At 39.6% G+C, this 17827-nt stretch overlaps 1 protein-coding gene across 1 annotated transcript in view; it reads right to left on the reverse strand.

The window, feature by feature from the left end:
- Window positions 1-9498, reverse strand: part of LOC149257462 (threonine dehydratase 1 biosynthetic, chloroplastic-like) — a 138549-nt gene extending 129051 nt beyond the window's left edge. The window contains exon 1 of the mRNA XM_089414326.1: window positions 8677-9498. Coding sequence (XP_089270452.1) covers window positions 8677-9252 — 576 coding nt within the window. The 5' untranslated portion in view covers window positions 9253-9498. The remainder of the gene's footprint in view (window positions 1-8676) is intronic.
- Window positions 9499-17827: the final 8329 nt, after the last annotated feature.

Here is a 17827-nt window from a genome sequence, read left to right on the forward strand (position 1 = left end):
TCCACTACAAAAGACACATGTCAAGCTCCAAGGTGATGTTGTCCAACAAGGAAGGCTCCAACGCATGAATGCTCCAAGGTAACCCTAAATGTTAAGACCCCAAAGTAACTATGAAGAATATTGAACCAAATTACCCCAAACCACAAATTGATGAGTTTAAAACTAGATTACCCCAAACCACATGGAAGATTTACTTCCCTTCCTTCGGAAATCTAGGAGATTTACTTCCCTTCCTTTGTAGATCCCTTTGATCCGGATTTAAACAGGAACGCAACAAATTACAGAGATAGCCACAAATACAAAATGCAACAGAAATAATACTTCATTTCATTACTATAAAATACTTAAATATGCTTACAAACAGAAATGAAAACAAACCAGCTAGGGCGATGGTAGCTTATCTCTGAGAAGATATGTGGCGGCTACATGCCTCTGAACTGTCTTACAATGAGGCTCGAAGGCCTATTTTATTGTTGACAAACAATGGAAAACCCTAAACATCCAAAAACCTAACCCTAAAAGATGAAACGCCAAACTGTGGGCCCCGTTTGGGTAAATTGGTACATCAACTTCCTCGGGTTGTAACTTTGGCATACGATAGTCATTTGACGTGCACAATATCTCGTTAGAAAGATCTATCTGAGAACCACAACTTTGGGAAGAGCAACATCAGTTCATGGACCCATGTTGCTCCCAGTTTTCCCAAAAAACGTCGTTTAGGGCCTCAAAACGGCTCCGGAAGTTCAGGACCCAAAAAACTGCTAAAAATAATAAACTGTGCTACAATTAAGGAAACTGAAAAGATGAAAGAAACAATGGTGGGGGTCCAAGTGGACTTGGCGGGTGGCCACCAATATCCACTTGGATCATTCCTCCCCCCTTAGAAAGCAATGGTCCCCATTGCGTTGAGTTCCCCCATAAGATGAGGAAACTTCTGTTGAACTTGGTCCCTGGTGAGCCACTTGCCCTGGTGAAAAAGCTGGTTTGCTTTGACAATTCGATACAGTTGGATATTCTGCTAGCGAGTGTGCTTGATCTGTGTGTCCATGATCCGATTAGTTGCAGCTTATTCCATGCAATTTGGATTTAACTCGGTGGGTGTGAACTATTCTGCAATGTCAGATGTGTCTAGCAATGGTGGAAAGTATGGCCGAAGGCTATCCACATTGAACACTGGGTGCAGGCCAAGGAATGGGGGAATGCTGAGCTCAAATGCATTGTCTCCCACAGCCTTGGTAATGGTGTAAGGACCATATCGGAGTGGTCTGAGTTTTCGATAGGCTCTGGTAAGGCATTCATTTTGCAAATGCAACCAGACTTTGTCGCCCACCTGAAACTTGTGTGGCACCCGATGTTGATCATGTCGTTGCTTGTACTTGGCATTTGATTTCTCCAGAATGTCGTGGACCTGCTGGCGAATATGTTGGATGTGCTCAATGAAGTTGTTTGCCTTATCTGTTTCGGACTGGACATGAGCCGAATCTGCGTGAGTAGCTGCAAATGGCATGGCCACATCAATGGGACATAGTGGCTGGAATCCCAAGCCCACTTGAAAAGGGCTGTGGCCAGTCGAGTTGTGGAGAGCCGGTTGTAGCTGTGTTGAACATAGGGGAGGCTCTCATCCCATGTGCGTGGATGCTTTGAGTTGTACATGTGCAAAATGTGTACGATCATCCTGTTCACAACCTCTGTCTGGCCATCAGTTTGAGGATGGAAGGTTGTGGACTTAGTGAGTTTGGTGTCGAGCATCGACCAGAGGCTGGACCAAAATGTACTAAGGAACCTGTTGTCCCGATCTGAGATGATAGACTGTGGGATCCCAAAGTGTACCCACACTCGTTCAAAGAAGAGTTTAACAATGGCTTCTGCTATGATAGTCTTCTTGCAGGCCACCATAATGGCCATCTTCGAGAACCTGTCAACGACCACAAAGACAGTCGTTTCCATGCTTAATAGAAGGAAGGCCCGACATGTAATCCATGGAGATGGATTCCCAAGGTCGACTAGGGGTAGGCAGCGGGGTATAAAGGCCTTGCTTCTTGATGGCCGGTTTGGCAATGGCACAGGCAGTGCATGATCTGATGTACTTCCCGCCATCCTATCGAAGATTCGGCCAATAGAAATACTTTTGTAATACTGCCACCATTTTCTCGACCCCAAAATGCCCAGCAGCCCAACTGTAGTGTGCTTCCCAAATCATCTTGGCAGGCTCGCTTGAAGGAACACAAAGGTGACCCAAGTGGCATAACAGGGCATCCTAGAGGTGAAAATCTGGAACATGCTGACCCTCCAAGAGTGTCTGGTATGTGTGGCCGAATTCTAGGTCGCTTTTGTAAAGAAGTGGCCAACCAGAAGTCTCGTGCCTACAAGAGTTGAGCACGATGGTTAATGCCATGATCAGTGGTCGACTGAGGCAATCTGCAACATTATTGGTGCTGCCCTTCTTATACTTGATATTTAAATGGAACTGTTGCAGCTATGTGAACCACTTCTGATGGCGATCATTCTGCAATTTCCCTTGGGTCTGTATGAACTGCAGGGGTCGGTGGTCTGTGTGGATAACCGTTTCCTTCCCCAAAATGTAATGCTTCCATTGTCGGCAAGCCTGCACAATGGAATACATCTCTTTGTCATAAGTGGGATACTTTCGAACTGTGTCTGAAAGCGTCTCACTGTGATATGCCACTGGATGCCCATGTTGAGTAAGGACTGCCCCAATAGCATAGACAGAAGCATCTGTCTCGACCTCAATGGTTGTTGCAAGTCTGGTAATGCGAGCATTGGTGCCAAGTAGAGGCGATCTTTCAACTTGGACCAAAAGAATTTTGTTTTCTCTCCTCCCTTGGTGACTTGACTCAAGGGCCAAGTGATATGAGAAAATCCCAACACGAACATGCGGTAGAAGTTGGCAAGACCTAGAAAGTTGCGGAGCTCAGTCAGAGTGGTTGGAGATGGCCAATCCCGAATGACTTGGATCTTGGCTGGATCCACATGCACCCCCCGTTCATCAATAATGTATCCCAGATACTGAACCTGGGTCATGCCAAAAGTGCATTTCTCCAAATTGGCACATAACTTGTGTTGCCGCAATGTTTGGAGAACCTGTCGGATGTGATGGAGGTGCTCTTCCCAACTCTGGCTAAAGATCATAATGTCATCCAAGTATACCACTACAAATGAGTTGGTGAATAGTCGCAAGATGTCATCCATTAGCCTCATGAAGGTTGCAAGAGCATTCGCCAATCCAAAAGGCATAACCAACCATTCAAAAAGGCCCTCCTTAGCTTTAAAGGAAGTCTTCCACACATCGGAGGGTTCGATCGGTACCAAGTGATATCCTGACTTCAAATCGATCTTGCTGAAATATTTTGCCCCCTTCAGTTGGTCCAGGAGGTCATCAATCTGTGGGATCGGGTACCTATTACGGACAGTGATCTTGTTCAGCGCCCGATAGTCAATACAGAGTCTCCAAGTCCCATCCTTCTTCTGTACCAACACGATCGGGCTCCCACAAGGCGATGAACTCGGACGGATGTGACCTTTCTACAACAACTCCTGAATCTGCCTCTTGATTTCATCGTTCTCCAAAACGGAGCACCGATAGATTGGTCCATTGGGGAGCGGCGCACCTGGGGTCAGATCGATGGAGTGCTTGACCTGACAGTGCAGAGTAACCCCTGCGGGGGAGGTGAAGATGTCTTCGTACTCCTCCACAACCTTGTCCATCTATAGTTGTCGTGCGGAGGGGCCCTATCTGAAGTTCATGGCCACCGTCTTCTTCTTTCCTTAAGGGCGTATCATCAGGAAAACAAATTTCCCGGTTTTGGAAATGAGCTTACTGCATTGTTTTGCAGTAACCAAAGAGATGGCGGTAGGCGGTGCAACCTTCGGTATCCTGTACAACTTATTTCCCAAAGTAACAATAACAGCACTGGGCCTTGATTCATACACAGCATGTTGCTTCCACAAGTATGGTTGTCCTAATAATACATCACAAACATCAAGCCCAGCCGCTTCACGATCTCTGCCGAAATGAGGTTCTTTTGGCTCCCGCTGTCGACAATGAACTGTAGCAGGGACCCCTTTACTCACATCTGGGAGTGGAAGAGACGTTCCTCCTCCTCTGGATCTTCGGTTTCCTCCTTCTAGATCTTCGTGGTGGTAACGGTGGCGTTGGGCTCCGCATCGATAATCTGCTTCCCTTTGTCATTCCCCTTGTCGGGTTCTGACTCAGAGTCGGAACATGCCTCTGATTCTGAAACCCTTAGCTGGCCACCAGTGACTGTTTGGCTCGACACTCACTTGTGTTGTGAGTGGAGCTCTTATGGAACTCACACCACTTTCCCGTGTCCTTTTCCAGCTTCGCGACATTGTTCTTTGCTTGCAGCGTTGGCAGGTTGTCTTGGGCCGCCCTGCCTTGGCTTTGTCGTTTTTTCTACAGTTTGGGGGCACCTTTCCCTTACTTCGGATTTGCAAATCTAAAGTCTCGCTTCTTCTGTTTAAACTTTTGCTCGACCTTGATGGCATATCGGTATACCATGACGAGCGAGGAGATGTTCAGGAATTCTATTTCTTCCTAGATGTACTTGTGCAGGCAGCCGCGGTATTTGAGTACCAAATGCTGCTCTGAATCCTTGATACCCAACTTTGTGCGAAGGGTATGGAAGATATTGATAAACTCCGGCACGTCTTGGTCCCTTCCCTGTTGTAGCGTAGTCCACTTTATGTATTGATCCTCATAGCTTCCGACAGGGTAGTACTGCTCCTTGATGGCAATCCAGAATTAATTTCAAGTGGGTGCGGCGGAAAATAGTGAGCCCGTACTTTCATCCTTCTGCTCGCAGTAGGTTTCCCACCAGTTCTTGACGTGGGGGGCTACTTTGAGAAGGGCGAAAATAATCTTTTCCCGACTCGAAAAATCATGAACAGAAAAATACCCTCCTAACAGATTTAACCATTTATCTACGGCATTTGCGTCTATTTGACCCTTGAAGATGGGGATTTCAAAATTAACTTGTACCTTGAAGGGTGTGGCGTTTCCAGAGTAGCTATTGGAAGCCGATGTGTCACCTCTGGGTAGCCGCTAAAAGATCTGGGCAAAGTTGTCCATCATCGCGTTCCTTTGCCACTCGAGGGCTTCTTCGAGCAAGATTTTGATAGGATCTCCTGTCCCCTCATATTTCTTTTCATCCACCATGGGAGGCCATCGGGATTTGCGAGGCTGGTCTTGCAAATGTTCGACCAGTTCAAGCCCTAACTCCTTAAATCTCGACCTCGTTGGGGACATGCAAAGAAAAACATAGAAAAAGCAAACTGCTCTGATACCACTGATCCGGATTTAAACAGGAACGCAACAAATTACAGAGATAACCACAAATACAGAATGCAGCAGAAATAATACGTCATTTCATTACTGTAAAATACTGAAATATGCTTACAAACAGAAATGGAAACAAACCAGCTAGGGTGATGGTAGCTTATCTCTGAGAAGATATATGGCGGCTACATGCCTCTAAACTGTCTTACAATGAGGCTCGAAGGCCTATTTTATTGTTGAGAAACAATGGAAAACCCTAAACATCCAAAAACCTAACCCTAGAAGATGAAATGCCAAACTGTGGACCCCGTTTGGGTAAATTGGTACATCAACTTCTTGGGGTCGTAACTTTGGCATACGATCTCTGTTTGACACGCACAATATCTTGTTAGAAAGATCTATCTGAGAACCACAACTTTGGGAAGAGCAACTTCGGTCCATGGACCCATGTTGCTCCCAGTTTTCCCAAAAAACATTGTTTAGGGCCTCAAAACGACTCTGGAAGTTTAGGACCCAAAAAACCGCTAAAATAGTAAATTGTGCTACAATTAAGGAAACTGAAAAGATGAAAGAAATAATGGTGAGGGTCCAAGTGGACTTGGTGGGTGGCCACCAATATCCACCTAGATCACCCTTGCAACTTGACATGCAGCTTGGCATAGCCTACTTACAAGTCAAAGGGCTGGCCACACATTTCTTTTAAAGGGGTGAATTCATTAGCTTTGACTTTCCCATAAATATGTCTTCAAAACCTCCCTACTTCCAGAAATTCACCCTCATGGAGATAAGCTTCTTTTGGACATTGAATTCTACATATTATGGTAGATAAATCAAAATTGAAGTGCTTTGCATCATTTCAATTGGGATAAATTGAATGATGTTAAGATTAAATAGGCACAACCTATTAAATATTTTTCCTAATATGAAACTTCGTTAATTTATGCCAATTTGTACATGCAAAAAATTGTGTCAGTGTAAAAAGTTAAGCTAGATGTGGTGCACCTATGCCAGTTGTTGGAATAATAGGTGGTGCTTCCTGCACTATGAGTAGAGAATCACCTGCTAGAGTCCCCTGCCGCCTCTCTAACCCATTCGGCCGAATCCAAGCAATTGCACAGGTTTGAAGGAAAGCCATGATATAGAGTTGGTAGAGTTATTTGTTAGAAAACAGAACACGACCATCATTGGGTCCATCTACCACACCACTACAAATGATAAATTATTGCAGCTCACTCTGCCATTTCCGAGGTTGAGAAACCTCTCGAGGAACCTATACAAGAGAATGCAGGATGGGGTACCCATAATCCCATATCCAAAACCAACTAACGATGGTTGGGGACACACCTCTAAGGACAATGACAATCGCCCAGCTAATGCAAACCTCATCACTATGACTGCCTAAGTTATTAACTTTGTTATGTGTGCTTTTGGATACGTGGAACAAAATGTTGGAATTTATTATGGTATATGGATTTATGAAAGTTGGACTGCTTATAACATTAATTTAAGTACAACTGGCAGTTTTGATTATTAAAGTGCTCTAAGGCAATTTTGATAAGCGAGTCCTATCCAATTTTGAGTTAGCTAGTGGTGGTTGCTATGCAGCCCACTTCTTTTTTGTATAAAATGCTCAATGTGTACTTGTCTATATTAATTGTCAAAAGGAAGCATTTTATTTAAAAAACAATAATAATGTTTCAGCAAAACACCACAAGTTTAATCCGAGGTAGGCTAACCACATATAGAATACATGTACCGCTCTCTCATGTATTACATCATTTATGGTACCCTAAGATGATTGAGGTGGTCTAACCAAGTAACCTACATTAACACTAATTGTTATCATTATTGATTATACATGTTATTACAAACATGGTCGTAAACATTTAATCTCAATGCTTACTCATCATGGCTTAAAAGATTAAGTTAGCATCAAAAATAGTGATTTGGCAGATATTTCCAAAAAGAAATCTTACTTAACACAATCGAGGTTTACTTCATCCCGAATAGCGCATTGGACAAATGGGTTTGAAAGACCAACTTTCTTTCACATACCTAATTTTTAGAGGGCAATTATGTTTTGATGGAAACACAAAATATTAGTTAAAAAAAGCAAACCTGTTAATTTTAAACAAAAAGCATTTAGCTATGATGCCATGGTAAGGTATGAGTCTCATATTTAAAACGATGTATAAAAACAAGAGAGAAATAGAGTTAGAAACACTGCGGCAAATCTGAACCTTCCGAATATGAAGATATATTCAATGGAGCAAAGTCTGCTTACAACATTCAACTACTCAAGCTCCTTTGCCTCGAAGTGGCAGGTGAATGGAGCAAAGTCTGCTTACAGCATTCAACTACTCAAGCTCCTTTGCCTCGAAGTGGCAGGTGGGGGATATCTAATCTGCCAAAGACATTCAGGACTTATCCTTGGCCCCAACCAATTTTGCAAACACGGACACTATCACAAGCACGAAGTACAGACAGAGCACATATCATTGAATAGACTTTAACCCTGGTAGAAGGCAATAACAACACCCTGCTTCTACCAACCTGGCATGCCACCATTAACTCCTCTGCCTATTCTGATGAATCATTTCCAATTTGCAATTGACCCTATCACTTTGAATGTGAATCATTTATTAGCATTTTTATAACATTCTAAGTGTAAACTAGAAGAGCTTACCTTCCCTCCTGAGAATATATAAAAGAGAATATGATATCACATGGTTTTACTTCATTTTACCATCAACTCAGGCTACATGGATCTATGAGATGGTCTTACAATCCATTCCTGGTTTTGAATTTAAGCTGTTTCATCTATGGTTTCTGCTACGAGCTTACATGAATCAGTTACTCTCTATGTAATAACGTTACATGGGTAGGACCTGCCCTCTTTTCAGGGCTCTCAAAGACAGACTAATGGGTTTTTATTATTCACTTAACCCACATTCTTTTGATCAAATTAGTTGGATTTTCTTCGGAAGGCTGATGAGATTGCTTTTGGGGCCACTAGGGCCACTATGAGCAGCCAGGGTGGATCTCCCAAGGCACAATAAAAACGTGGGTGTCTAATAAACATTAGTTAAGTTTGAACCCAGAGTTTCGCAGTACCCTTCGAACAAATGTTGTTGTGTGCTGGGCAATACAGAACTGTTTCTTGTCCATCTTTCACCAATATGCATAGCCCATACGCATAATCACTATTTTGCACAGCCGAGACACATGTACATGTAGACTGACTCGTATGTCAACATTTTTCATAAAAATTTAAAAGTAAACAGACCCACAAATCCACATTCGACAATTACCAAAAAACAAACCGAGATGACATGTTCATTCATAACGCATATACTTACAGGCTGCAAATCCTCGCGCTTCAGTAAAATCCTCACCCCGGACCTCTGACTTATCTTGGGTGCATACTGCAGTGGGGATTCAATGGCCACCTCGTAAACTTTGGAGGACAAAATACTCGTAAGATAAGACACATTGGTTGGCCCTCCATTCCCGTTGGTATCGCTGTGGGGATTCGTCTTGTCTGAAATGGCCCCAAGGTACCCTGGTTCATATTGCAGAGACTCTGTCGATACCTTCATCAATGGCATGGGGTTCCTGGATGAAGTGGTTGTTGCAGAGTCCGATGTTTCGTCAAGAACCCCAAAACCAACTCCATCGGCAACAGCCCTGCTCTCCTCCAATCTCCTATTTGGAATACCAGTTGATTTGGATGGAACATTTCGATCTTGCTGGAATGCCCTGTTTTCAGGTGTCGCAGCAGAGGCTCTGATGATTGTTCTATGTCTACGAAGAGACCAGGCACTGAATGTGTTTGGGTGTATGTTGTTATCTGGTACAAATACACCATTGAAAGAGGATTGGGCAGCTGCAGACGAGGAAGCGAAAAGCCTTGAGCATGGAGTGAGCGTCTCCATGTCTGTATTTGTGACAGAAGAGAACGAATGAGCTTTTTCCTAAATGGAAGTTTGGGTACCCCTTAAATTTATGGAAAAAATTGTGAATAGCTTCGTAGATTTTGATGTATAAAAATGTATAGTAGGGATAGGGCTAATCGTTTCCAATATAAGTTAGGTTGATCAACAGTCTTGCAAGTAGATTGAGCAGACTGCACAAACACGAAAGGTCAACAAACGAGGCGGCTAAGCAACTGGCAACCAGCTACGGGATATGGATCGCAATGGATTGGACACTTGAAATATTAAAATAGCTAAATTAGACTATAATCGTCGAATGCTTGAACGCATGGTTCATGGAATTGAATTGAAATCCCTCTTACATGCATAGTCAAATATTGGGGTCCACCATTGGAATAAGGTATAGGCTCATGCCACATATGAATTTTGTGAATTATGTTTTGCACATGTTCATTTTACGATGGGAATATTGCAAGGACGCGTATGATTTGGATACGACAATTTCGACTTATTTTTGGGTTCACATTGGGTTCGGGCTTAAACATTGTTATTAGGGTTTATGTTGAGTTGGAAAATATGTTTGGTATTTGAGTTATTTTTAATTAAATATTTTGGAAGTTTTTTTGGTCTAATTTCTCTAAAATCTGGCAAGAATTTATTGAAATCACAAGCTTGATGAGTAACCCCTGCACAATCAAAGTGTGTTAAGGGTTTTTCAGGTTGTTGAATCCATATATACAGTGAAAAACCAGTTTAAATAACACGAATCAAGATTTCACCTCAAATTTTTCCAATCACTTCAAATTTTTCCAACGATTTCGAATTGAGTTACAATATATGTGATATTTATCAAAATATTTTGGATTTTTTGTTTAAATATTGTTATTAAGGTTTTTGGATTGAATTATAAAATATGTTTTATATTTATTTAAAATATTTTGGCTTAATCATTGAGTTACAATATGTGTGGTATTTATCAAAATATTTTGGATTTTTTGTTTAAATATTGTTATTAAAGTTTTTGGATTGAATTACAAAATATGTTTTATATTTATTTAAAATATTTTGGCTTAATCATTGCGTCAAGAGATGCATTTTATAGCTCAGTAGAAAGGTGATGTGTTATTTTGTTTGAGCTAACTATATTTTTTGAAAAAAAAAAATCTAACTTAAAAAATAATTATAACAAAATTAATAATTGTGATGCAACATAATTATTTGTCTTTATCATTAATTAATTAATTATTTTTCTCTCCACACAAATCTTTCAGCGCATTGTAATCTCTCCACACAAACATTTATTCTCTACACAACCACATATGCACAATCAACTTCTCCGCATATCCTTTCAAAAAACAACAACAACAGATATTGGTTATAAAAAACACTTATTGGGAAGTTCAACACTAGCTTGCAGCATATCAGTTAACACATTTGCTTATCGTCGTAATGTTTTACAATTTAGAAGTAGGGGTATTTGTTGACTGGGCTCTGACACATTTACACATAGAAATATTAGTTTAATGCACGTAAAATCAAACCCGAAGTGTGGAGAAGTTGGGTGTGTCGGATTTTGGAAACTTTAACTAGACATTTGCGGAGCTTTCATTATGTCAAAATCTCTGCACAATCATGGTGCAACGCTTTATTTACCGCTCTAAAGCGTACTTTCAATGTTCCAACGCCCATTCTCAAAACAATGTTGAGATAATTATCTAAAGTGTACTTTTAATGTTTTTTTTGTTTTGCCTTCGGTGTATTTTTTACAAGTTTTGGTCAAAATTAATTAAAAATTATTTGATTAGTGAATTTAAATGGTTAAGGTATAATTTGTATATTGGTGGTAGCCGTCGATGTGCATAACATTCTAGAAGGATTAGTTTTGAGTATGGCAATAGTAAGTGTGGAGCTTTGCGTGTGTGAATCAGCGATGTGTGGAGGTTTGTTTGTGTATAGCTTTATGTATACTGAAAGTTTCGCACAAGTTTTTGCACATTGGAAAATTTAATAATAATATAATTTTCGTGACAGGTCTTATTAAATATAGTTTTATGTATTTCTAAATTTGAAAGTCGTCTTCATAACCGAAAATTACAACCGTTAAAAGGAAGAAACATGGCCACTACTGCAGTACTTAGTCTACGCAGAGCTTTACTGTTGATACCTCTACAAGATGTTATATGTAAACCTATGTATTTAAATGGCTTGTCATTTACGTTACAAGCAAAAAATTTAGTATATGCGTACAGAAAAATCACATTAATATTATTGTTGCTCGAACAAAAGTTCTTGTGGTTCTTTTGATAAAAGCTATTAAAACCATATTAAGCATGGGATTTTAGGGTGTTAGGGTTGTAGCAAGGCACCGTGGGCTGAATCTCTTGCAAATGACGCCTAGAGCTTACTAAAATCTAACTTGGAATTAACAACGCACCACATCTCATATGCTCCTTTTGGGGTTGTCCCGTTATTGCGATGATGTTGCACAAAGGTGGTCGAGGTGGAAGAGGAATTGCTTCCGGAGTTGGACGACTGGTTGTTCATGGTTAACGATGCTAGAGCAATGTAGCATGTTGTAAAAACTTGACACACGTCTTATATAATCACTTTTACAGATATAGTTGAGTTGTTATGAGCATATGCCATATAAAACATGGTGTCTTAAAAAAAATAGTGAAAAACAAAGTTAAAATATGAAATTCATGTTATAAAGGCAGAGGAGGTAAGGCACAAAATAACACAAATAATTCACACACAATAACACGAGTTGTGGCTCTTCTATTGATCACACAAAAACTTGATGATTACAATGAACCCAGTGAGGGGTATTTAAACTTTTTCCTACTAGCGACTCAGCTAAAATAACTTGACATGCAACCACACACTAAATTCGTCTTTGACTTAACTCAACTTGACTCACTTAGTTGACTCTCTAATTTTAGCTGACTCTCTAATTTTAGCTGACTCTTCATGCAGGAGTAATTAGTTATTTTAACACTCCCCCTTAATTGCGACCACTAAACTAGGACATGACTCATGACAACTCAAACATGCATGTTGGTCTATGTCTTAGATAGGCTTACAACACCCAAGTTTCTTTTATGAAACTCAAACACATCTTTTGCTAATGATTTAGTAAATATATCAACCAGTTGATCACTTGATTTATAAGGCTTCAAGTGGACTTCTCCATTGATCACGAGTTCTCTAATAAAGTGATATCTAGTATCAATATGTTTTCTCTTTTGATGAAACACATTATTATTGGATAGTGTAATCGTTGAGGTGTTGTCACAATATATTGTTGTTGACTCTGCTTGATTCCATCCAATACTCTTCTTAACCACACTGCTTGACATGTTGTTGATGTTGTTGCTACATATTTTGCTTCTATTGACGAAAGTGTCACAATAGGATGCTTCTTAGATGCCCATGAAATCACGCCTGAACCAAGATGGAACACATAGATAGAAGTGCTCGTCCTATCGTCCAAATTGCCTACAAAATCATCCAATCAAATCCTTCTTCTCTGTGCTTGCCTACATTATGCCACAATCTCTAGTTCCTGCTATGTATCTCAGAATTGTTTTTCCTGCTCTCGAATGTGTGTCTTTTGGAATCTCCACAAATCTAGAAATCAAACTCACTCCTTACATAATATCTTGTCTTGTAGTTGTGAGATACATGAGGTTTCCAACCAATCTTTTGAATAGAGTTGGATTGACATCTAATCCTTCATCATCCTTGCTTTACTTTGTACCTATTGCAACTGGTGTAGGGACAGTTTTGCAATTATCCATCTTGAATCTTTTCAGCAAATCTCTAGCATATTTATTTTGGCAAATAAAAAAATCATTTTTCAGATTGCTCAACTTATATGCCAAGAAAATGTTTCATGAGACCAAGATCTGTCATCTCAAATTCTTTCATCATGGTTGCTTTAAATTCATCTAACTCAAGATCACCAGTATAAATCATGTCATCAACATATAAGAAAACAATCAAAATTTGTCCATGCTCATTAACCTTTGTGTACAAGGTAGGCTTAATGCTACTTCTGCAAAATCCAGTCTTGATCATGTAGTTATTGATTCTGCTATACCAAGTTGTAGGCACTTGCTTGAGTCCATAGAGCGCTTTCTTCAACATGTAAACTTTATCTTCTTTACCTTCAACTTCATAATCTGGAGGTTGTTGCACATAAATTTCTTCTTCTAAAATTTCATTCAACAAGCTTGATTTCACATCCATCTGATATACTTTCCATTTGTTCTAAGATATTGTGGCTATAATTGCTCTTACAGTATCCAATCTGGCTACGGGAGCAAACGTTTCTCCATAGTCTATTCTTGGTTGTTGCGAGAATCCTTTTGCAACAAGTCTTACTTTAAATCTATCAATTTCACCTTTCTCTTTCAACTTTGGCTTGTACACCCATTTCACACCAATGAGATTTTTGTACTTTGGAAAATTAACTAAATCCTATGTATCCTTCTTTTCAGTAGCTTCTTCTTCATCCATGGCTTGCACCCAATTTTTATCTCTGATTGCTTCTTCAAAAAAAGAAGGTTGGAATGACAACAATGCAAAATTTGAACTAGCATATAAATCATCATAAATATCTTTCAAACTTCTCATATTTCTCTTACCATTGCTTGATTCATCACCTGATTAACTGCTAGGAGAATTTCGATCTATTGATCTGCTTGAAGATCCAAGTTGTTCAAAATATCTTGGAGCCCTTGCTGGCATGGCTTTGTTTGCTGTCTTCTCCTGTGATTCTTGTTGCTCCTTTTCTTCTACATCATCTTCTTCCATTACTGACATGTGTGCATCAAATTTTTTGTCTATACTCCTAGTCCATGACTCTTGTTCTTTGAACACATCATCTCTGCTAATTATGGTCTTCTTGGTGACAAGGTTATACAATTTGTAAACTTTTGATTGCTCACTATAACCAGTAAATATGTATTTTTCACTTTTATCATCCAACTTACCTCTTAGCTCTTTAGACACATGTGCATAGGCTACACATTCAAACACTTTGAGATGAGATACACTGCAAGACATACCTGACCATGCTTCTTTCGGTGCTATGTTCATCACACTCTTCGTAGGGGATTGGTTTATCACATAAACTGTTGAAGGAAAGTGTAACTAAGTTCGGTCTTCATAAATGTACTTTTCATACTTGTACTTATTCAAGAAAAGAAATATTATTTTATAATATATGTCAATGAGTTTATTGCTCATGGAAGTAGGTCTAGCACATGTCAAAGTGTTATAGGTGAGTCAAATTGTCAAGAGAAAATATTGAAGGCCTTAAGGGCATGTTACACCATGTATAAATATGTATTAAAGTCAAAGGGAAAACCTCCAAGAAAATTCAAGTCCACTCCTATGTTATGGGACCATCAAGAAGCTCCTTCAAGCGTGCTACACCACCAGGGAAACTATCTGAAGTCTGCTCAACAAATCAGCCACCAAACTGCCCTCAAAGTTGGCCTACAATTAAGAGGATAAGTTGGCCTACAAATAGTCAATCAAGTCGGCCTAATTGGAGGGACAATCCTCTATTTATAAAGGTTGTCCACTCCAAATAAAACACACTACTCAAGCTCTGAAATCCGCAAGAAAAGGAGAGGATAAGAAGAACGAAGGAAGTCGAGGAAAAGGGTCTGCTAGTACAGCGAAGTTAGGAAAAAGGATAGCGAAGGAAAATGACTATTTTCTAGGGTATACATAGTCACATGTGCGAGGAAATGAAGGATAGTCTACAACTATAACAACAATGAGGTCAAAGTTATATATTCTTCATTGTTTGGGCTAGTAACTATGCCTGCAAAGGCCTCCTACCTCAACGTGGAAGGAAGACACTCAAGCGAAGGAGAGAAGAGCATATAACAACTAGCAATCCTCCCACACGTGCAAAAAAACTAGGGCAGCAGAACAACAACACTGTCATACTCTCATATCTCAATAAGGATCTCGATTGGTCAACATTGAAGTCTACTTGTGCAAGGGATAGAAGAGGAACACCTCACCTAGAAGACTCACTCAAGAAGGTCTATCTGTAGACAAGATTCGTAAGAGAATGAAGTGTTGGAGAACAAAGTTCCAGAAGAAGTGTCAGGGAATAGGGTGCAGAAAGAAGGAAGGACTTGAATTGTGCTTGGAGGATACTCTTGTTAGGGGTCTAGGATTTGGCATTGGTCAATAGAAGCTTCAATAAGAGTAATTCACTAAAGGGTTTTCCTCTCAAGAGAAGAGAGGTTTTGGCCCTGGCAGAGATCCAATATCTTGTGTTCTTGTTTTTATGTTTTGATAGCATTTTGATGAAGTACACACTAATTAGAAGAAGAAGAAGAAAAAGCTAACAAGAAAAGTAAAACGACTCCACAAATTTTTATCAAGTTAACGAAGAATCACACTACACTACTTTGCCCTAGATTCTTCAACACAAACAACACATGCAACTACTTCTGCCCAATACTCATAAGACAAATTTCTTCCTTTCAACATGCTCCTTGCCATGTTCATAATTGTCTTGTTCTTTCTCTCTACTACACCATTCTGCTGCAGTGTGTACTTGGTTGTAAAATGTCTTCTGATTCCATGTTGTTTGCAATAATCATGGAATGCATTCAAATCATATTCTCCACCATGATCTGACCTCAATACCTTGATTTGACGATCACTATGGTTATCTGCTAACGCTTTAAATTCTTTGAACTTTGCAGAAGTTTCAGACTTTTCCGTCAAGAAGTAAACCCAAGTATTTTTGTTATAATCATCAATGAAAGTGAGGAATTAACAACTTCCACCAATTGATTATGTCCTCATAGGTCCACACGGGTTTGTATGCACTAGCTCAAGAGATTGTTGTGCTCTGTTTGCAACTCCCTTTGGAAAACTTTCACAGTGTTGCTTTCCCAAGGTGCAACACTCACAAGTACTAGTAGGTTCTTTGATGGGAGGTAATCCTCTAACCATCTGTTTCTGTTGCAACAATCTTAAACCAGAGAAGTGCAAGTGTCCAAACCGAAAGTCCCATAACCAATAATCATTAGAACATGCAACTGTAAACGAACTCACCTGATCGTTATAATTCATGATGGAGGAAAGATTTTGTTCCTAGTTATCTGCACCTTTTCTATCAACTGCTTGCTTGGGGGCTTGTCATATATAACACACTCTTGTCCTTGAAAAGTAACTATGTATCCTTTATGCATCAATTGACCAACACTTATCATATTATGTTTGATACTAGGGATATAATATAACTCTAAGATTGTATTTAGCTCCCCCTGCTTGGTCATAATGTTGACCACTCCTTTTCCATCTACATCCACAGTCTTTTCAATCCCCAACTTTACCTTTGTCTTCACAGATTGATCCAAATTTGCAACCAAATTCTTGTTTCCTTTCATGTGGTTACTGCAACCATTGTTTAATAGCCACACTTTATCAGAAGGTTCATGCATGGTATGACTAGCTAGGAACATGGAGTTCGTATTCTCTGTAGTGGCATTATCTCTTTGGTTTCCTTGAGCAATTATCCTCTTCCTGCAATCATGGGAATAGTGACCAAATTTATTGCAATAATAACATCTCACCTTTGATTTGTGAACTCTTTGATTATTGTTGAAGCTTCTGTTGTTGCTTCCACTTTCATGTTCATGCTCTTCTCGGCCATCTCTCTGACCACCATGTCTTCTTCCTTGTCCTCTGCCTCTTGATCTACTTCTGCCTCAACCTCTGTCTCTTGAAATAGAAACCCGAATTTTGAAAGCGGTTTCTAAAGTGGAATCTGTATTTATGTCTATCCTTGCCTCATGGGATAGAAGTGATCACATGAACTCATCAATTGTTAGCGTTTCCAAATCCTTGGCTTATGTTATGGTTGCCACCACAACGTCAAATTTGGTAGAAAATGATCTTAGGACCTTCTCAACCATTTTTTGATCTTTAATATCTTCATCATAAATTTTTAATTGATTTACGACAGTCATGACCTGATTCATGAATGAATCAATGTCCTTTGTCTCTTTCATCTGCAGACTTTCAAAATATCTCCTAGTATTCTACAACTTAAAATATTGACTTTGACCATATATTTATAGCTTATTGCCAAGGTCTCCCATGTTGTCTTTGTTGATGACGTGATCATAATTTTCTAGAACACTGCTCTGTCCACTCCTTGTTGAATAAGTTGCAACGCTTGTGCATTCTTCTTTATGTATTTCTTCCATAGTTCCCTCTCTTCATTAGTGAGAGCTTGTTCTTCTGCTTCATCCTTAGGTTTCGAAAACCCAAACTGGACAAGATCTCAAACATCATGATTCTTTAACATTGTCTCCATCTTAATGACCCACACATCATAATCCTTCCCTGTGAATGAAAGAAATTAGGGCTGGAAACTAGATGAAGCCATCTCTAAAAAATATTCTTTAAAAAATTGCCTTTTAAACTTTGCAAAACTCCTTTATTAGTTTTTATAAAAAAATTACATAAGTTTCTTTATATAAAAAAACCCTGTTATTATAAAAAGGTTTTAAAAAAATGTTTTCATAAA

This window comes from Pinus tabuliformis, chromosome 6 (assembly GCF_031772625.1).
Source record: "Pinus tabuliformis cultivar Carrire ecotype Pingquan chromosome 6, CPIR1, whole genome shotgun sequence".
NCBI lineage: Eukaryota > Viridiplantae > Streptophyta > Pinopsida > Pinales > Pinaceae > Pinus > Pinus tabuliformis.